General features: G+C 45.6%; 1 protein-coding gene across 4 annotated transcripts in view; it reads left to right on the top strand.

Annotated features, from left to right (window-relative positions):
• Nucleotides 1-19,139, top strand: part of HEG1 (heart development protein with EGF like domains 1) — an 83,271-nt gene extending 64,132 nt beyond the window's left edge. For 2 of the 4 annotated variants that reach the window (XM_057545339.1, XM_057545336.1), the window contains 3 exons: nt 7,345-7,432; nt 11,276-11,450; nt 14,009-19,139. In XM_057545339.1, the coding sequence (XP_057401322.1) occupies nt 7,345-7,432; nt 11,276-11,450; nt 14,009-14,158 (413 nt within the window). In that variant the 3' untranslated portion in view covers nt 14,159-19,139. Of the gene's footprint in view, nt 1-7,344; nt 7,433-11,275; nt 11,451-13,365; nt 13,700-14,008 lie in introns of those variants that run through there. The other 2 variants (XM_057545337.1, XM_057545338.1) reach the window with 2 other exon arrangements.
• Nucleotides 19,140-21,731: the final 2,592 nt, after the last annotated feature.

The raw sequence follows: 21,731 nt of genomic DNA on the forward strand, positions 1-21,731 counted from the left end.
CCAAATTAATTAGAAAATAGATACAAGGGAAGAAGAAAACTAAAACCAAGCCTTATCACCCATTAAACACATCACTCAATACCCTGGTGTATATCCTTGCTACTAACGCTGGTCAGTAGGACCAGCAAAAGCCACAGCACCTAGGACCTTGTTAGAGATGCAGCATTTCAGGCCTCTCCACTCCAGACCTACTGAATCAGAATCTGAATTTTAACCAGACCCCTAGATTTGGTTAATATGCAGATTTGTATACATATCAAAGTTTAGGAAGCAGTATACCAGAGGTATGTATGTGTGTGTCTTTTTAATGGAAATCGGGTCTCACAGAATAAACTGTTTTGTAACCTGCCTTTAAACCTAGTCAACTGTGCAGGGTTTTCATTTACATAATTTTATAAGGCCACTTTTGATAGTTCTGTGGAGTTCTACTCTCTGGATATGTCCTAATTTACATAACCACTCCCCTCTTATGATCAATTTTACATCTTTCTTTACAGTCCCATCCTCTAAGCCGTTCTTCTGTTTGTGGTTAGTGTCACTTTGTGATGATAGAACACACATAATTTTCCCAGATTACCTTCTTCTGGCCGCAGACATTTTTATCCATCCCTCCTTCTTATCCACACCACGTCCTCTGCAGGTCATCCTTTCCATTCGGGTGTCCTGCGTCTCTCCAGTGGGGATGTGGAGTCTCTTTCCCCGTGGCTGGACCTCTTCCTCCTCTTCCAGTGAAAGCAGACATTCACCTTAAAGGTCCTCCTGCCATGTCTTCCCACCCCACAGTCTGGTGGCAGGTGTAGAAAGTGTCCTTTAATGGTCTTCACCTTGTTGTTACATTGGGCTTAGAACTCAAACCAGTGGAAATGCTATGTGTTGGCAAGAGTCACTCGTAACAAACTGCTTAGGAGGACGAAGAGATCATTAATTATCCAGCAGTCAGCTGGAAGTCTCATGCAGCTAAAAGCAAACAACTCACTTTGTGCCGGAACTGAAAGGAAGCAGCCTTGGGAGAGGGGAATGCTGCCCTGTCCCTACTCTTGAGTGTTATGGCCGCACTACAGCCTGTAGATGTGCGAAAGGCAAATTTCAAGAGGTACAGAGGAAAAAACAAACAAAAAAAAGAATGCTGTGAACAGGGTTCTAAAGGAAAGATGATGCAAGAGGAGTGGAAAGATTTAAAAGGCAGAATTCTAACCACACATCACTAATGAACACAGTGAGGGGGAAGGGAAGAGAACTAAATGAATTTTAAAATAAAATGAATGTGGCCACCTGGAAAGGTCTGTAATGAGTTCAAGAGTTTTAAAGGAAGGCCTACAGCCTACCGGTTAGTACGATCCTGACACCAATTCCAATGTGTGTTTTTCCACATCACTAAGTCAGTTATCTCAGTTCTGACACTATCTCCAGGTAGATCCCACAGCTTAAGGGCTCGGTCCACAAGACTTCCCCACCCCACTCCCCCAACGGACGCCAATCCCACGTCCAGGTTGTCACCTGTGCTTCTGACCAACGGGCTGTAGATGGAGGTTCCAGTGACCCCCCTCCCTGCGTTCCATTAATTTGCTGTACTGGCTCGCAGAACTCAGGAAACATTTTAGTAGATTACCAGTTTATTATGAAAGGATAGAACTCAGGAACATCCGGATGGAAGAGATACTCAGGGCCAGGTTGGGGGAAGGGCCCGGAATGTCCATGCCCTCTCCCAGCGCAGCACCTTCCCCTCATCTCCCAGCGTTCACCAACCTGGAGCTCTCTGAACCCCGTCCTTCTGGCTTTTCATGGCAGCTTCATGACACAGGCTCGGTTGATTAAATCATTGGCCATTGGTGACTGAAGTCAGTCTCCAGCCCCTCTCCCCTCCCAGGAGGTTAGGGGGGTAGGACCAACAGTTCTAACCAGCTAATCATGAGTTTGGTTTCCCTGGCAACCAATCTCCATCCAAAGGTTTCCTAAGGGCTTTCCAAAAGTCACCTCATTAACATAACAAAAGACACCTCTGCTCTCCAGGCTTAGGAAATTCCCAGGGTTTTAGGAGCTGTGCTTGGAACAAGGACCAGGAACAGAAACGTATTTCTTATAAATCAGTATCACAGTTGACTAAGGTTATTCTGGAGTAAGTAAACCTAGCTGGCTTGAACAACAAAGATGGTTTATTGGAAGGCTCCTGGCGTAAGTCATGGAATTCCAGCATCAGGAATGGCAAGAATCAGGGAGTTGTGGAGAGTCACAGCAACAGGAGATTGGCGCCTTCTTTTCAGAGCACACGTTAACATGGATCCGTCTTCATCCCTGTCTCTACTCGTGCTCTGGGTCTGTGCACAGGCTTTCTGCCTCACAATGGAAAATAGGCTCACCAAAGAGCTTCGAGTGCGTGTCACTGGCTTAGTCATTTTGAAATAGAAGGTTCTGTCTCTCTCCCAGAATGAGATTCCTGGGAAGGAACGAATTGATCCAGTTTGGATCTTGTGCTTACTCCCAGACCAAACCCCTATGGCTGGGGATGGTGTTACATGTATAAGCATGACCACCCCACTGTACCCTGCATGTGGAGGGGGGTGGACAGTTCCCACAAGGGGGTTGACTAAGCAGACAGTCCTGTAGATTCCATCCAAATAAGCATATAAGCAAGGACAGATATAGCCTCCGGGATAGACTAAGGCCCAGAATGGGTTGGTTTAATGAAAAACGGCAACAGCGACGACAGCAACATCAACCTATGATCAAACCACAGGAAGAATAACGTAAAGATAGAGCCATTGCTTGGGAAAGACTGTGAAATGTCAGCAAATGTCCAAGACAAAGTAAGTGAAGAATTCCAGGTTCATCATTCTGCAGGATCTCTTCAAAGTAGGAAGGATAGGACAGATGAACCTAAGACAGCACACATGGCCTTCGTTCTCACCTTAATAAACAAACATTCAGGGAACCTACAGGACTAGTGAACGTTACAGTAGGGGTTGATTTACAGTCCCATGCACTGTACATCATCATGTGGCCTCATAATAAATCTAAAGTCAGTCCTCAAGTGTGAAAGATCAGTTGTAGTTCATGAGCTGACTTGACCATAGGTATGAGAAAAAAGATCTGTGGGTTATATTGTCCACAAGCTTATTACAAGTTTCCAGTGACCTGGCTGCCAAAGAACAACAAACGACTCTTTAAAAAATGTATGTGTATAAAGTAAATTATATATGTACATATATACACATACAATTTCTAGTTTTAGAGGAGGTTGTGTGTATCTGCGTGTTTATATAAACACATGAATAAAATTTGGGAAATAGAGAAAAACATGAAGAAGAAAGTACCAGTCCATTATTACCTGAGGCAGTGCTAAAGTTTGTGAACATTTTTGTGAGTTCCCTCCCAGGCGCTTTCTCTGTGCTCATGTGCACAGAGGTCTTCGGCTTGCAGTCCAGCATTCTTTTCTCTCCTACATAATTTAAGCCAGTGCCAGCCAAGGTCTGGCCTTCCAGTTGGCAGTGTCTCCATCCCCCAGAAGCTTACTGGAGATACAACTTCTTGGCCTAGCCCAGACCTGCTGAATCAAATCTCTTGGGGTGGGGACCAGGCATCTGAGTTTTAACAAGTCCTCTGGGTGAGTCAGATGTGCAGGAAAAGTTTGAGAAGCACTTGTCTATATCAGTGTGTTTTGTTTCAAGGGGGCAAATTATGCTCAGAAACCAAGAGGTGATCTTTACCAACATTTTATTTAAACACAGGTTGACTGTGGGAACTATTTCACAGGGCAGTAACATACAGGATGTCTCTTAATAAGTCAATAAAGAAATAACAGTCCAAACTAATGACATACTTATCACACTGTTGTTCCAGGAAAGGGGAGATGGAAGGAATAAAGTCCAAACTTAATTGAGGTGTACCTTTCAACAAGTTGGTTCTCAGGAGAGACGGTTCAGCAGATTTCCAACTGTCAGTGCAAAAACCACAATCCTTGTTTCCAGAGCATGTTGCTAGGGAATCAGGACACTCGTGTTGACAGGCAAGATGATCTTTGTGAGGCCACCGCGCTGCCCGGCTTCTACCACTACTGGTAGAAGAGCCCCCTTTACCGTGGGAGGAGCTGGTGCCCCAGGGTCTTCGGAGAGCTATTTAGATCAGCAAAGGATAGTCTTGTCCAGACCGAACACTCACAAGAGTCCCCACAAACTCTGAGTATTTAGAGTCTAAATGTCCCCTTGCTCATGTTGCTTCTTCATAGGTTCTTATTAAGCCCCCAGCCGCACTAGTAAGTGCTGTCGGCAGCCACAGATGTGGATGCTGACATCCTGAAATACATTTTCACTTTTATATCAAAACAATAACTTCATTCATTTTTTTTTTTTTTTTTTTTTTGGCCGTGCCCAGTGGCTTGCGGGATCTTAGTTCCCCAACCAGCGATTGAACCCTGGCCCCAGCAGTGAAAGTGCCAAGTTCTAACCACTGGACTGCCAGGGAGTTCCCCAATAACTTCATTCTTAAAAACAACTTCATTCTTGTCACAAACAAGGGGACCTGAAATCATATAAAACCACCTCATAACACGGCACCCCTTAAAGTGTGGGAGCTGTGAACTGGGACAGGACAGCGACAAGATGATACAGAAACGGAGAGTAAGCACTTAGAATCGTTTACGCCAACATGGCTGTGACACCCAAGCATGGGATCCTTTGTAAAATAAATAGCTTTGTTGTATTTTACGGAAGTATCGGTCTGAAGTAGATGCCTTGAAAAAAGGAGAGAAGGAAATTCATGATAGTTGGTGCCTGGGGGGAAAGACAAGAGAAACAAATGAGACTTTATTTTCTTCATTTAAAAATAATATCCAAAAGCACAGGCCAAGAAGAACTGGTCCTTGACCACAGATAGTTTGGAAAGCACTGGTCTACACTGCCTTTGTCTCTTTTTAGACACAACACAGGTGCTTGTTTCAAAGGGAAACCTGCCACAGCTGCAGCAACTTGCAAGGGTCACTTCTAAAATGAGTGCTCGTTTGTTTTGCCGGAAGCGACAAAACATGAACTTGGTGTGGAGGAATAAGCAAGAACTAGACTTTGGTCTCTGGTTAGGGACAAAGGCAGCTACTGTAGGTTTTTTGAGGCAGGGAAATGGCACGGTCAGATTCGGTTTTTGCAGTGAGTGGGCAAGACTGGGCATGGGAGCATGAGTTAGGAGGTGATTACAGTTGTCTGGTCAGCAGTCGATGGTGGCTTAGGGTAGCGTTGGTGGAGATAAAGGGAAGTCGACAAATTCAAGAGATTTGTCTTTTGTCCTCACTTTTTAAAAAATGAAGCTTGAGGGCTTCCTTGGTGGCGCAGTGGTTGAGAATCCTCCTGCCAATGCAGAGGACACGGGTTCGAGCCCTGGTCTGGGAAGATCCCACATGCCGCGGAGCAGCGGAGCAACTAGGCCCGTGAGCCACAATTACTGAGCCTGCGCGTCTGGAGCCTGTGCTCCGCAACAAGAGAGGCCGCGATAGTGAGAGGCCCGCGCACCACGATGAAGAGTGGCCCCCGCTCGCCGCAACTAGAGAAAGCCCTTGCACAGAAACGAAGACCCAACACAGCCATAAATAAATAAATAAATAAATAAAATTAAAAAAAAAAAAAAGAGTAAAACCTTTATAAAAAAAAAAATGAAGCTTGAGTAGATGTGTCAGGAGGTGAGGGAGAGAATTAACTCATTCCTTGGTTTGGCTTTGTTTCCTGGATATCTTAATACTGATGGTTTTTCATAGTAATCAGGTTTCTGTGCCATTTATTTCAAGAAAGGACAGGTAAATGGTCGCATGACTTGTATTTGCTCTTCTCTCACAGTCTGCTCATTGTCAGCTCTGTGCATTATCCTTTGACTTTACCTGAATACCTAGAGAGTATGGTTCCATCCTAATTTACTATAGGAAACCTGGTTATTGGCTCTTTTTTTTTTTTTCATCCTGGACCTTACAACCTGAGAGCACAATTATAATCATATTTCCACAGCAAAAAACAATCTGAATATTTAATAGATTTTATTGAAAATATGTTTTCCAGAAATATATAGGTATAAAACCAATTAATTAAAATTTTAATATTGTTTATTATATAATGATATGTGCTTGCTTATGTGACTGCTAATTTCTGGTAATTAAATTCAATGTGTATGTGCTGAGACTACCCAGTTTCTAGCATGGGTTATGCAGTGATTCCCAGACTCTGGGTAACATTTCTTATAAAATTGTGAAATCTAGCCTAGGGTTGCCTTCTTTTTATTTTATCAAGTAAGAACCTAAAACCAAATTAAAAAAATTTTACATCTACTATCACCATCAATTCAAAAAATTTAAAAAACAATTAACCACCAAGGGTGGGAAGTAGCCAAGAAAATATTCTCTTTTTTTCCAATTACTTTTTCAAAAGCAGCTTTACTGGAGGCATAATTTACACATGATAAAATGCATCTGTATTAAGTGAGGAAAAAAAGTAGGAAGGACCAAATTTTAGAAGGTATTAAAACTAGGGAAAAAACAACCCAAACGAGTTTAGTTTTTGAAAAATGTATGCGTTTCTTTTATTTTTCTCTTCTGATCATGGATTGGTAACAATGTCATCGGGCTGGTCTGCAGGTAGAATTTGGGAGCCCCCATTCTAGGAGTGGCTGAGAAAGAGAAACTCTGCTCAAAATAGTATAGGGGAGGGATAATCATTTTCCCTCTACCCTTCTAGATTCTTGGCTGACACCCCCCCACTCCCATTAAAAGCCAGAGTAACAGGAGAAAAAACAATTTTAGTTATGCGCATACACACGGGAGCCCCACAAAGATATGAGACTCAAAAGGCAGCCAGATGATTGAGGCTCATATACCCTCCTGAGCTAAGGAAAGGGCCAGGGATCTAGGGCTTCAAAGGGGAAGATGCAATTTACAGGAAAGTGAGAAGAGGAAATGTTTGGGACACAAAGGTTGCGTGCCAAGCAGATAAGTCTCTCAGGTGAAAAAAGTTATCTCTGGTATTAGCTCTCTTCCTGGTACAAGCCTCTTTCTAATGTAAATTTCCCTTACAAAAGGGTAATTAATACTCAGTTTTCAGAGTTTCTCCTGTGTCTGCAGTTTCTCAAAAATATCAGCTCAAAATAATAAATATACCAAAGAGGCATATTTGGGGATGGTGCATTCTGCTCCCCTTCAACTGAGAGAATGCAGAGCTAGTCCCAAGCAGCCTTTGCTGGGGGCCCAGAAAATGAAAAGTGGTCACCAGCTGAGGCATGGGGTAGCCGTGGGGCGGGGAAGGGGACCATTTTTTGGTATTCCTTTATTCATTCATTACCTCTTACCAGTCCACTTTTTTCCTTTTTAAACCTGTTTAGCCTATCAGCTTATCACTGTGGTGATCGCGGCAGCGGGAGGTGGGCTTCTACTCATCCTGGGCATCGCACTGATTGTTACCTGTTGCAGGTGAGTGGCAAGAGTCCACATTTTAATTCTCCTTCTTTGCCTGTGCTAAGCAAGGGTCATTTTTACCCCTTTTAAAGAATTTTCTGGGGTGGTTTACAGTATTAAATCGTAATGAATGACTGAACCATTTAAAAGAAGGAAAAAGGGAAATTCATGATAGGTAGTACCATCTGGGAAAGAAAAGGACAGCAAATGGGATTTTTACTAAAAAGCACAAAAGCACAAGCAACAAAAGAAAGATAGATTGGACTTCATCAAAATTAAAACTTCTCTGCTTCAAAGAACACTATCAAGAAAGTGAAAAAGACAACCCACAGAAGGGGAGAAACTATTTGCAAATCATATGTCTAATAAAAGACTTGTATCTAAAATATATAAGGAATCCTTACAACTCAGTAATAAAAAGGTGAAACCGCAGAACGCATTTTGGGACTTAGTAGAGCGTAGGTTCTTCTGTCTTGGTGCAGAAAGAATTCAGCAAAGTGATAGATAAGAAGTGATTTATCAGAATAGGATGCTTGTGAGGTTTACAAGCCGGCGGGCAAGAGGGCGCCACACTAAGAACTTAGTGGGCTACAGTTTTATAATCAAAGGAAGAATGGGGAGGGGGAGAAGACCACTGTTGGGTGGATGTCAAGCTTCCATCATCAGCTCCTCCTCCACATCAGGCGGGGGAGTTTTCTTGTCCCTACATGGTGAAGCCGGGACTGTCATGGCACTATTTAAATAAGCAGAAGGGTGGTAACATATGCTAAAAATGGTACATCATCTCAGGTTTTAGTACAATGTCATCTTTGCCCTGTATGTTTGTTTTTAGTGCATGCAAAGGAGCATGTCCTAGGAATTATTAACTTACTGACCTTACTGGGCAGGATGTGGGTCTCATTTGACCATTGTTTTACTGTTTGGGGGCATGCCTCACACGTCTGTTGCTAAGCAAGCCAGCTTCGTTTTGTGGTTAAGTAAACCTGCTTTCTTGAGTGATCATTAACTTACAGGGGTCTCCCATGCTTTTTTCTTTACTTATCCCTTAGTGGGATCAACTATTTAATCACCTATTTTGTCCCTTTACTCTGTCCCTATCAAAGGCAACCCAATTAAAAGTGGGCAAAGAACTTGAATAGTCATTCCTCCAAAGAAGATACACAAATGCCCAATAAATATATGCAAAGATGTTCAATGTCATTATCCGTCAGGGAAGTGCTGTCAAAACTAACCTCAGATACCACTTCACACCCACTGAGATGGCTACTAAAGCAAACCAACAAAAACCAGAAAATAACAAGTGTTGGTGAGAATGTGGGAAAAGTAGAACGCTCAGACACTGCTGGTGGAAACATAAAATGGTGTAGTCACTTCGAAAAAGTCTGGCAGTTCCTCAGAACGTTAAGCAGAATTGCCATCCGACCCAGCATTTCCACTCTTCTACCAAGAGAAATGAAAACGGGTGTTCACACAGAACCATGTACACAAGTATTCACAGCAGCATTGTTCGTAACAGCCAAAAGGTGAAAATAACCCCAATATCCATCAACTGATGGATAGCTAAACAAAACGTGATATATCCATACAATGGAATATTATTTGCCATAAAAAGGAATGAAATACTGAAACGCGCTGTAACATGCATGAACCTTGAAAATAGTATGCTATGTGAATTAAGCCAGTCACAAAAGACCACACATGTATGGTTCCATTTATTTGAATGTCCAAAATAGGCAAATCAAATAGAGACAGAAAGTAGATTGTCAGTTGCCTAGGCCTGGATGGGCAGGGGGAGAACTGGGGAGTAATGGCTAAGGCGTGTGGGGTTTCTTTCTGGGGTGATGAAATTGTTCCAAAGTTGCACAACTGACGGTTGCACAACTCTGAATATACTAAAAGCCATTGACTTCTACACTTTTTAAATAAAATTTTTGACTGCGTTGAGTCTTCATTGCCGCACGCAGGCTGTTCTCTAGTTGCGGCGAGCGTGGGCCACTCTTCGCTGCGGTGTGCGGGCTTCTCATTGCGGTGGCCTTTCCTGTTGCGGAGCACGGCCTCTAGGGTGCGCGGGCTTCAGTAGTTGCGGCACGCGGGCTCGGTAGCTATGGCTCGTGGGCTCCAGAGCACAGGTTCAGTAGTTGTGGCACATGGGCTTAGTTGCTCCGCGGCATGTGGGACCTTCCAGGACCAGGGCTCTAACCCGTGTCCCCTGCATTGGCAGGCAGATTCCTAACCGCTGCGCCACCAGGGAAGCCCGACTTTTACACTTTAAATGGGAAAATTAAGAAGCAAACAAAGACGAAAGGGATTGCCTGGAATATTTAACAGTGGAGAGGTGGCAGGCATGTGGATGGGCAGACAGTAGTAAACTTGGCTCTAGGCTTCCTGGACAGCAGTGGGATTGGGTTTTGATTGGAAAAGGAAGAAAAAGAAAGGAATTGGTTCCCTTCTCTGTGGTTATTCAGATAAGGGAAAACTCAGACTTTTGATTTAGATGATAATAAATGGCAGGAATTATCCTAACATAGCAGATGGAGGGGACCTACAAAATAGCAAGTGATCTTTTCAACCATTGACCTGAAGGACATTTTAAGGTATCCTCTATCTCCAGGAATGCTGCAGAGAGCAAGCTGCTCCAACTGCCCATCCAGGGATGCAGGCCTCATGGTTCAGCCCATGCCTGTCACTTACAACATTGCAATCAAAGCATCAGAGATAAACTGTGTGAGTGGAAAGAAAAATCTGGGTATGAGACTAGGAGCTAGAGAGATAGACTTTGAGCGCTCCAGGAGACAGAAGCCTCCTATCTGCTCAGTGTCCTGTACCAGGTAGTATAGCCGTCTGGGGAAAGAGAGCCTGTGACTATTGGTCCCTGGGAGAAGGTGGCTGTGGATCATAAGTCATTGTTTGAGACAAGATGCTCCAGCCCCCAGGGAGCAACACAATGGCAGGTCTGTTCTCAACTCGTAAGAAGGGACAACGCCTAAGCCCCATGCTGGACGTTTGGTTTTAAGATCCTGAATGATTTGGTGCCTTCCCTAGAACGTTTATTTACAGGAAAGCCAGGTGTAGAGGCAGGAAACTCCAGATTATCTTACCCAGGACAAATATCACTAAAAATGTCTGATTCGAGGCCCATTACAGAAGGTGAATAACACATCCTCCAACAGTTTCCAGTCAGAGAACTCTCACCACTAGGGAACTTGTCCTAGGGTTTCCCTGCCCTGCTGACATGAGAATCTGTATGGGTATATACACAGGTGGGCATTTCTGCAAACAAAACATACTATTTTCATGGTTCATGAAGTAGCTTCATGTAGTGGAACAGCACTGGCCGGGGAGTTGGGAGGCCTGAATTCTGGCCCCAGCTTTACTAGTAGCAAACTGTGACCCCAGGACAAGTCACATCCTTCACAAAGCCAGAGTTGCCCCATCCCCAGAGCTCCTCAAGCAGGTTGGGAACTGCTGGACTAAAGAACCCTAAAGGCCCTTCCCGCTGCAACATCTTATGAATTTATGACTCTTGTTTCCCTGGCTGACCCCACGGTGCAGCGATCTCTGTCCCCCAGAACAGTCTAAATCTGCTCCACTGCAGCTGTCTTTGTCCTCTCTACCCCCGATAACCTGACCCTTTGGGTTGGAAGATTTTTTGCATCTTTTTTTTGCACCTAATTGCATTTTTATAGGCAAATACTAAAAATAATAGCAACAATAATAACATTCCTCAGTGGGCAGCTACAAAAAAATACAGTGGTATCTTTAGGTCTAATTTTCCTTGCCAAAAACTAGATGGTGCTTTCACAGATAGCATTTCTTCACAGAACTTATTTCAGTTTTCAAAATTTTTTTACCTTGCAGAAAGAATAAAAACGACATAAGCAAGCTCATCTTCAAAAGTGGGGATTTCCAAATGTCCCCATATGCTGAGTACCCCAAGAACCCTCGCTCACAAGAATGGGGCCGAGAAGCTATTGAAATGCATGAGAATGGAAGCACCAAAAACCTCCTCCAGATGACGGATGTCTATTACTCGGTGTGTATTCCCACGCCCAGGTGACCTCTCGGCTCCAGTTTCCTCGGAGAATTAAAGGGATTCTGTTTTTTCTGTTTGTTCTGGGTTTTTCTTGGTTTTGTTTTTCTGGTCTTGACACGTGGCTTTCGGGATCTCAGTTCCCTGACCTGGGATTAAATCCGGGCCACAGCAGTGAAAGCCCGGAGTCCTAACCACTAGGCAACCAGAGAACTCCCAAGGGATTCTATTTTGCTGTAGTAAAAGCACTCCAGCTCATTAAGGGTTAAAAAGAATGGTGGCGTACGCCTCTTATTCACATAGTTTAATATTCAATTTACTTACTATCTATTTGCATGAGATTTATTAGTTTCAACATTGAGATATGAAGAGTATTTCCACAGAGCACAGTATATACTTTATGAGGTTGTAGCAGTAACCCTCTTGTCACACTGAACTTGCTTTTAAGTTACAGGATTGGAAGGTAAAAGATAGACAAAGAATTTAGTGATATTTAGCCTTTGGCCCTTTCATTTTTATCTCTTGTCTGCCATGCTTTACATCATGTGGTTGGGTAGTTGAAACTGAGGGATTGGGAAAAGGTATAAAGAGAACAATTCAGTGTCATCCTCAACCAGCACTTGTCAGAGGTTTGGAAGATTCAATAGGTCTTTAATAATTTGCTATGTCCAGCCCTGGAGTGCATCATTTGGAAAGATGGAAGACCACCTTGAACCCTTGCTTCTTCTGTCCCACATTGAATAACCCATGTCATATTCCCATGCCTGCTCAGTTCTTTCATGTTATACTGCATCAGCCATAACGCAAACACAGGCGGTGATACCTGAGCTGAAAAATAAACAGCTGTCAAGTGACTTCTCCTGCCTTGCGGAGCTGTTAGAAGTATAGCAGTAAACGTGAAACCTTGCCCTAAGGTTTCAAGGGACTTAATAGCTTTAGGCAATCCTGTTAACAGACTGAACAACCACTCTGGTTGCTATGGAGATTAACCTGCATGTTCAGACTTTGGATGGGAGGGGCATTCATGCTAAGGAAGCTGTAGTTTCAATGGACTCTGAAAAATTTGAACCTGGCTTGGAGGAAGAACAAAAAGAAATAAGGGGAAAGATAAATGTACATACAAAGATAGATCTAGTTTGAATGTTTCCGTTGATATTTTTGCATAGGGGCTTTGCCTTACCCTCTGTTTGTCAGGAAAGTCTTTTTCCTCTGATAACTGCAGCCGTAACTAAGCAGGTATCTCTCCCAGGGGTACCTGCACACTTACAACCTTCACTAGGCCCTCCTCAGCCCCCAGGCAGCACCAGGACAGAGCAACTGACAGGCCTACAGCATCACAGGACCCACCTTTGCTGCGTATTCCCAGGCCATTAGCTGAAGAGTTGTCTTAAGTAGATGCACTCACAAACTTACACGAACCCCATTTTCATTTCAGACAGTAGGCTGAGCACTCTGCAGAAGCAGAGCCTAAGCTGTCACCTGAGGGAGTGGGCTGTCCCTCACAGTGGTCTCAGGTGTACACTGGGCTCTCCTAGGATCCACATTATAATAAGCAGAAATTAGTGTTTTGTTTCTATAAGCCGACATTTCTCCCTGAAGGAGGGCCTCCTCAAAGTAGCCAGGGCCTTCCCCAGGGGCTCCTTTTGCGTTAGGTAGGTAGTCACAACCCACTAAGCTGGGATCTGGTCAGAGACACCTGAGAATCAGCTGGCCTCCTGCTTTGGGGTCCTAACTCCACCTCCGACAGGTGGCCTTGTGAAGGTCAGTCCCCCATTCTCGGCAGGGACAATAGCGTTCTGCTAAATACCAGAGAGGGTTTAAAGCCATTGTGCTTCGCAGAGAAACTCTTTTTTAAAAGTCAAAATGATAATCAGATAATAATTACTCTTGATAATAATCAAGATAATAATTAACCCAGGTCTTTTCCTACGTTGGTCCAAAATCACTGGGCTGCTCTTGGGACTTCCCTGGTGGCGCAGTGGTTAAGAATCCGCCTGCCAATGCAGGGGACACGGGTTCGAGCCCTGGGCCGGGAAGATCCCACATGCCGTGGAGCAACTAAGCATGCAAGCCACAACTACTGAGCCTGTTCTGTAGAGCCTGCGAGCCACAACTACTGAAGCCCACACGCCTAGAGCCCGTGCTCCGCAACAAGAGAAGCCACCGCAATGAGAAGCCCACGCACCGCAACGAAGAGCAGCCCCGCTCGCCGCAACCAGAGAAAGCCCGCACGCAGCAACGAAGACCCAACACAGCCAAAAATAAATAAATAAATAAATAAAATTTAATAAAATAAAATAAAATAAAAATGGCTGGGCTGCTCTTGATTATGTAATGTTTCTAAAAACCCCCTTTTAAAATATGGGCAAAGAGATCCCAGGTTCCATAGAGAGACGACCTGGGAGGTCCTGACTTCTAGGTCAGACCTTGCTCTGCTATGTATAGCTGCCTCCATCTTAAATTCGTCAAAATATAGCATTCATTGTTTCTTGTTTCTTAACTATTAAATTTAAACCCAAGAATAATAAACTGACTTTTCTTCTTTTCTCTTTGGCCACCAGCCTACAAGTGTAAGGAATCCTGAACTTGAACGAAATGGACTCTACCCGGCCTACACTGGATTGCCAGGATCACGGCATTCTTGCATTTTCCCCGGACAGTATAACCCATCTTTCATCAGCGATGAGAGCAGGAGAAGAGACTACTTCTAAGCGCAGCAGAGAGCGGGCCCGTTGCTGCGACTGCACCAGCGGAGCACCTCCCGCCGGCCGCGCCCAGGACTTGTGCAGCCACACCTGAGCGGCCAGCGGAGAGGGGACGGGCGTGGGGTGGGGTGTGACCACAGTGGAAGGGGACAGCTGGAGCCCGTGGACGTGCAGCTGCAGGCTGCTCATCCGGCACCTTCATTGCTGCTGTGAATGTGAACACGGGCCAGTACGGTAGAGTCCCCGCATGACTGCAGCTTGGCCGTGGCTTCGGGGTGACTGTTAATTAGGGCTGATCATCAGGCATCAGTGCAAGGACCCAGGTTTTCCTTAGTTTGCACTTTAGTAAATGCAAAAGTAGGGAGGGAGGTCTCCTTTTGGATGTTTCTCAAGACTGCTCCAGAAAGAAGGCCTCTTCTACTCGGGCACTTCCATAGGCCTCAATTTGGTGATTCATTTACAGCAAAATACCGGCTCTTTTGTTGTTTTCCTGCCCAGTAGCTACGTGCTGAACGACAGATGCCGATGGACACACCACTAGTGTTTGGAGATGCTGGAGGTTAACACACCCTCTTACGTCGTCTCATGCTACATTCTCCAAACAAACCCCCAAAGTGAGGAACTGAAATTTGTGAGGCACAGCACACAATTCCAGTTTGTTTTCTTTAGTCAAGGTGACGCATTTATCTAGGATTATCTTTTTTCCCTTTGCAGTTACATCTGGATCAGGGCAAAACAACTTGCATTTGGTTCTAGTTAGACGCATCCAGCTGCCCCATAGTGAGGCCCAGCAAGCGCTGGACGAAGGCCCTGGCGGAAGGGTGCCGTCCCTGAGGGCAGTGCATGGTGCGTGGGCTCTGACCTCCATCCTTGAGGCCGAGGCTGCTACATGTGGAGTAGAAGTGGAGAGCTCAGTGCGGGTTGGGTCTGAGCTGGTACTTCACCACTAATGGAGAAGCAGCTTTTGTTGTTGCTGCAGCTGAACATGGTTAGGGAAACGGGCTGAATAGGCGTATTCGATTTTCTGAAACACCAATGCTTTGGGAAGCCGGGCGTGCGGTTCCTGAGGAAGAATAGGGAGCTGGGCTGGAGCTACACGTGAGCCTGCTTACCCACCAGTGCGGCATCTTTGCCAGTAGCACCGATCTCGTCCGCAAACTCAGTGTCGGTTGAGTGGTTCAGCCAACCACTCAAAGCTATTTATTCATTGAAGAAATAACTTATTTTCTCTCAAACAGTAATTTGTAACTCTTTGTACTACTACGGAGTTCCCTCCAGAAACATGGGTATAATTCAAGTCAGCATTGGAGAACTAAAGACTTCTGGCCAGTTAGGGAGTTGAGTGTTTGCCTTGGGGAAGGAAATTCCACGCGTCTTACTTACGGTGGCTGAAACGTGGGTCCTGCGAGGGGGGCATATCCAGTGCTGTGCCTTTAACTGCTGCTTGTGGACCTGTGATCGTTCTCACCTGCCTTTGAACATCCTGGTTCGGGATGAAGTGAAGAGAACACAGAGGTAAAAGAATTGTTCCCACCCTGAAGCTCGGAGCTCAGCGGCACCCACACTTCTGGAAATGGTGCAGCCTTTGGAGACGGTTCTGTCCCGGGCATGGTTGTTTCTTCAAGGTTCTCTAAGCTCCTCAGAATGAATCTAATCATTAGTCTTACGTAATCCTCGTCCAAACAGTTTTAAGTGCAAACTCCTGAGTCCCGTGGTCTCCACGAGTCACCATTTCCCTGCTGCAGCAGGAGTACTAGTCAGCTGTGATACCACTTAGTAGTTTAAATTGCATTCATCTCATGAGATACATACAAATAGAATTCTGTTTTGTTAGTGGGTGCCAACTTAAAATTTCAGAGCATCCCCTTTTGGAAATCTCGGGTCTGGCCTCTCTCCGTGCAACCGAACGGCCGTCTGTGCCTCGTGATCTCCCATCTAACTGGAGAGCTCGAGCTCCTGCCCTCAGCACACCTGAGCCAGCAGGCTGGGGCCTGAGGGAGGCGGCTGCTTCCGGGCTTTGGCCGCAGAGCCTCGCTTGCCCCCGGGACCCGGAGCCACAATGGGGGCTGTCCCCAGGCATACACGCCTGCCGCCTCCAGCGCCTCCAGCTGACAGATCATCGCCTGTGCCAGGGCGGGAAGCTATATGCTTCACGACGTGAAGCATTCTGTCCCCAAAGCGTCCTGGAGCAGAATCTCAAGATCCAGAAAAGAGTGTGCTGTGAGTTCCAAGAATGCTTTCCTGGGAGTGGCTTTTGTGCATGTGAAGTGGATTAAGAGTGCTGTTTTTCCTTTTACTGTGAAAAAGGGAGGCCCCCTGCAAGGTTGAGTTCACATCGTATCTGCAGTTTCTAGGAGGCTTGCAGGGTTGGGGGGCCGTGCCAGTGCCGGCTGCTCGCCTGGGTAAGGAAGGCAGAGGCTGGCTTTGTTCCTGCTTGGGGTTAAATACCTCTATAGAGGGTCCTCCCTGAGCCGAGACACAGCTGGTGGGGCAGCAGCCCCTGGGATGGGGGCAGGCGGGCTGCACCCCTGGTGAGCAGAAGCCCTCGCCTCCGGCACAGGTGCTGTGTCAGTCCCTGTACCTGGCATGTGCGAGCCCTGTGCACAGAAATGCCTGGGTCCTGCGTGGGAGCCCCACAGCTGGGGGCGGTGGAGGAAGCTGCCCATGAGACACTCAGACGTCTGCAGGGAAGAGTGAGGCCGCGTGGAACCCCATGTCCTGCAGCAGGCGGAGCACGGTGACTCTCAAGGCAGGGGGATGCTCACTGGGGCCTCCCAGCATCTGCAGGTTTTGTCGAAGCTCCAGAGGGTCTTATTTCTGGTGTCTTTTCCTCTTGCCCCATGAGCCAGCCCAGGGCACTAGAGACAATTTAGAAAGCCTGAATAGTCCCAACGGGCATCTCATGTGTTCCCACCACACCCCGGCTCTGTGCAGCGTACGTGGCCTTACCGCACCCTTGTAAGGTGGGTGTGAGAGAGCCCATTTCTCGGACATGGGACCCTTCAGAGGGGATAAGTACCTTGCCTTGGAGGGCCAGGACTCAAACCCTTCTGCCTGGCTTGTTCTTCTCGCTGTACCTCTTGCCTCACCTCCCTGGCAGATGCCTCAGCATCCAGTGTCAAAGAGAGCTGGAGAGAGCGGGCTTAAAATAAAAGTTGTTTATTTTAAGAACTTTAATATTATTAAACAGTAACTAAACTAATGCCATGAAGTACAAAAGCAAAATGTTGAAACAGTCCTTTCAGGTCTGTTGTTACATGTATTTCTTGGATGCTTGCGGTCGTCATCAAGGTAACAGTGGCTGGCTCATGCTTGTTAGCAAGAAGCATATTGGTACGTGGCTTTGGTTGAGGGAGGTGTATGGTGATGACCTGGGTGCTTGACAGACACGGCCAGACTTAGACATCTATCTGAGGGCTGCCTTGCCCTGCTCCCGCGGTGAAGCCATGTTTCCCACGTACTGGAAGCATGTTTTTGTGAACATGATCCGAGTCTGGAACATATTCAGTTGAAATGTCTTAAATGCTGACAAATCTTCCTCCTTTGACAAAAGTTTGTTTTCAGAAGCAGCTAAGTCATTTAGAGCCAAAATTGCTGAGTGGATAGTGTAATCAAGCTCGCTGATAGCATTTGAGGTCAAAAACTAAGATGTAACCGTTAAGTTCTTGAAGAGGTCGTTCTTAATGTTGGCCCCAATGGGAGGGCAACATCTTTGCAAGATGAGGCTGGATGGCTGCCCATGAAAATGTCATTGAAGGATGATATTCATTCAGATGTGAAAGTTCCCAGAGCAGACACGTCAGGGTCACTCCTCACATGTGGCTTCTTGGGGCCTCCATTAAGCCATCTTGCCCACTGGTGGTACACCCAGGTGGGTGCCTGTAACTCCATGAATGCTGCCTGCAGAAGCAAGAATGTTCAGGCCAGCTGCTTCTGGCTTAGTTTAGCCTAACACACCCCAAACTAGGGTTTTGACCCATGGTTCTAAGATACACTGATTTCAAAACTAGAGCACTTCTTTGGAGAGAGGAAGAAAGCAAAGTTCAGTATCTCAGTATTTTGTATCTTATTGAAAACCACCTTTAGTATCAGAGATATTTTTTCTGTGTGAAAACTTCTGTGGGGATTAGAAGGGACATTTCATTTCCTTCTTCTTGACAAAGCGTCATTCTGAGGTTCTCATGTGCATTTTTGGAAATAGATATGGTTTTGTAGAGTTGGCTGTTAAGTATATGCTCTTTTTTCTTTTTCTTTTCTTGGCTCCCCAGAGAAGGAACCTGGTTAAACTACTAGAAAGATTAAAGTTTTAAATGTCAGTTAATTTGTTGTGCTAAAGTATCTTTTCAAGAGTGTTATAATCCATCCTATTTGGTGTGAAGTGCTCACAGAAAACCCTGTGAAACCAAAGGGGACAATTGAGGTCTAAAAAAAGACATCTTAGACTGGCTCTGTTCTCATGGCATTTTAAAGAGGATATTTAAAAGGATTTGCATATTAGATTCTAGCTTTATCCTTTTTTTCTTGGATACATAATAATGCACTTCAGGTGCAGAGTTCTTGGATAGGAAGGATGGGACTAGACAGGGATGGGATGGAACCTGTCTAGCTGGGAAACTAACCCAGGTTTCTGTATTACTTCGCCTATTTCTTAAAAGATCTCTCATCATGGGTTGCTGTGAGTTTTGTTAATGTTTGTGTTGCTGGATTTATGGTTAAATGAAGCATGTAGCTGGAAGATGAACTTCTGAGTTTTCACATTGTCCCAGATTTCTCCTTGCAGACCTTTAAACCTTAGCCCCTGGTTGATTGTGTTAAATCCATTATGAGAATGTTATTTAAAGTTGTATTATAATTGCAACCTCCACGAATTATTCAGTACTGTAGCAGCAAAGTATTTGTAAGAATTCGATTATTTTTATACTTATATCCACTATAAGTCTGGCGTTCTAGTCAGTAAAATGATGCAATAAAATCAATATCATTTTCACTGTGTCTTTCTCGTCATAACAAACAAACCACAGCAGACTGCAACAAGTTCATTTTTATGAGGGCATCATTTAAACAACAGAGCTGCACTGTGAACTCTTACATGGCACACGTAGGGGATGAGTCATTTCTGTATCCTCAGTGCCTATAACAAGTGAGGAAATATGCTTTTTTTTTTTTTATAAAGCACATTTAAAACACTGTAACTGACTTTATTTATTTATTTATTTTTGGCTGTGTTGGGTCTTCGTTTCTGTGCGAGGGCTTTCTCTAGTTGTGGCAAGCGGGGACCACTCCTCATCGCGGTGCGCGGGCCTCTCACTATCGCGGCCTCTCTTGTTGTGGAGCACAGGCTCCAGACGCGCAGGCTTAGTAGTTGTGGCTCACGGGCCCAGTTGCTCTGCGACATGTGAGATCTTCCCAGACCAGGGCTCGAACCCATGTCCCCTGCATTGGCAGGCGGATTCTCAACCACTGCACCACCAAGGAAGCCCAGGAAATATGCTTTTTTTTTTTAATTTTTTTAATTTATTTATCCATTTATGGCTGTGTTGGGTCCTCGTCTCTGTGCGAGGGCTTCCTCCAGTTGCGGCAAGTGGGGGCCACTCTTCATCGCAGTGCGCGGGCCTCTCACTATCACGGCCTCTCTTGTTGTGGAGCACAGGCTCCAGACGCGCAGGCTCAGCAATTGTGACTCACGGGCCCAGTTGCTCTGCGACATGTGGGATCTTCCCAGACCAGGGCTCGAACCCATGTCCCCTGCATTGGCAGGCGGATTCTCAACCACTGCGCCACCAGGGAAGCCCAGGAAATATGCTTTTGATGATGGATGGATGAGCAGATGGATCAGGCATAGCACCTGCTTTTGTTTACTTTTCTTTCTGCTGGTTGGAGAGAGCCAGTAACCAGTTTTCAGACGTGGAAGATTTCCTCCTCAATGCCTCCCACCATCACTCTTCATGTCTTGCAGGAGAAGGGAGAGTAAGCATATCTGTGCTCTATGGTGGAGAGAATCTAGAACTTTAAGGTGGTAGGCCATGGGCCTTAGACTTACGTGGCCGGTGAATGTGGCCATTTGGCTGATATTAGTTCATTAATTAATTGCTTATTGGAGATTTGAGTGCCTTTTGTGGCAGGGATGGATGAGCCTTTCAGATGCTTTATGACAGTAACCTTGGCACTAGGAGAGGCCAATAATGGCAGCTCAGGACATGACGGTGACCTTTTGGCGGATTAGATCGGGGTGGCAGCCCATCAGACATCTCTGAATGGAAATAAGCAGCAGCACTTTCCTCTCCTGACCCGGCTCCCCCTACGCTGCTTTCTGTCCCACCATTTAATCCCCACCTGAGACCTTAGCAGGACCCAGTACTGAACCTCGTTCGTGTTCCTGCCCAGCTCAGCCAGACATTGTACACATCACAGCATTTCCATACCCACTCTCCCCTGGGAACTGTTTAGGACTGAAAACGGGAGGACCTTCTGCTGTCCACCCACAAGCTGGCCCTAGTGCTTGTCCTTCGTGTGCATCTCACCTGGCAATGTGCAGCCTCCACCTCCGGAGGTGATTTGCCAGTAAGTAAGAATCTAAAAAATATTTTTAGACCCTTGGACTTAAAGGACTCCAGCAGTGCACAGTCATTTTCCAATTGTTTGAGAAGTAATGAAAGGTAAGGGGCACAATATATAGATTATATAGGGAAGAGCCCTCCTGTCTTGGATATTGATCAGCCAGGACAACTTTAAACCCCCAGAACTGGATGGTATCGACATGAAGCCACCTGACACAGCAAGCGTGAACTTCAGATAAGAAAGATACAAGGGAGAGGCCAGGGAAAAGAAATGCAGGTGGATTTTTATTGACCTCATAAAAACACAGCGTCATCAGAAGGCCTGGGCTCTAACGGCTGGTACGAGACACTCCCTAACAGCTTCCTGGCTCTTTTCCCGCCCCCCCCCCCATCATGATGTGAGGCCTAAGAGTCTTCTCAGCTCTCTCAGCCTCAGTGTCCTGATCAGGGAAGTGGGGATAATAAGTGTTGCCTCCCAGAGTTGTTGTGAGGATGAAAAGGGAGAATTCATATGCAAACACTCTGTAAACTACAAAGAAACGGAACACAGATGGGTTCTCTTCAATAGGGCCATCCTGTCACCAAAAGGAAGACAGACAGGTACAGGATTAATGTGTCATTTCACTAGTAACTGGTCCTGAAGACCTCGGACTTGCCATCCAAGCTTTCTTGTCATTTCCCCTTCCCTCCTTCTCCAACCTGCTCCCCATATCATGAAGGGATTAATGGGTTAAAAATCGTAAGCTCTGTCCAGGTAGGAACCAAGTCTGTCCTGCTCAACGTGATATGCTCAGTACCTGGCACCTAGCAGGTATTCACTAAAACAAAGAATAGGTGAGTGGGTAGATAAATCGTCCAACAGTAGAAGTATATTGAAGTTAAAGTTCCTGGAGACCTACCCCCTCCAGTAACTGCAGGCTGACGACTAGCTGATGGTGGATGAATATGTAGCTACGACATGTAACTGAACAGGAACCCTTAGCAAAGATCTCTTGTAGCAAAGTTCAAGCAGGCATTTGCAG

This window comes from Balaenoptera acutorostrata, chromosome 4, assembly GCF_949987535.1.
Source record: "Balaenoptera acutorostrata chromosome 4, mBalAcu1.1, whole genome shotgun sequence".
NCBI classification, from domain to species: domain Eukaryota; kingdom Metazoa; phylum Chordata; class Mammalia; order Artiodactyla; family Balaenopteridae; genus Balaenoptera; species Balaenoptera acutorostrata.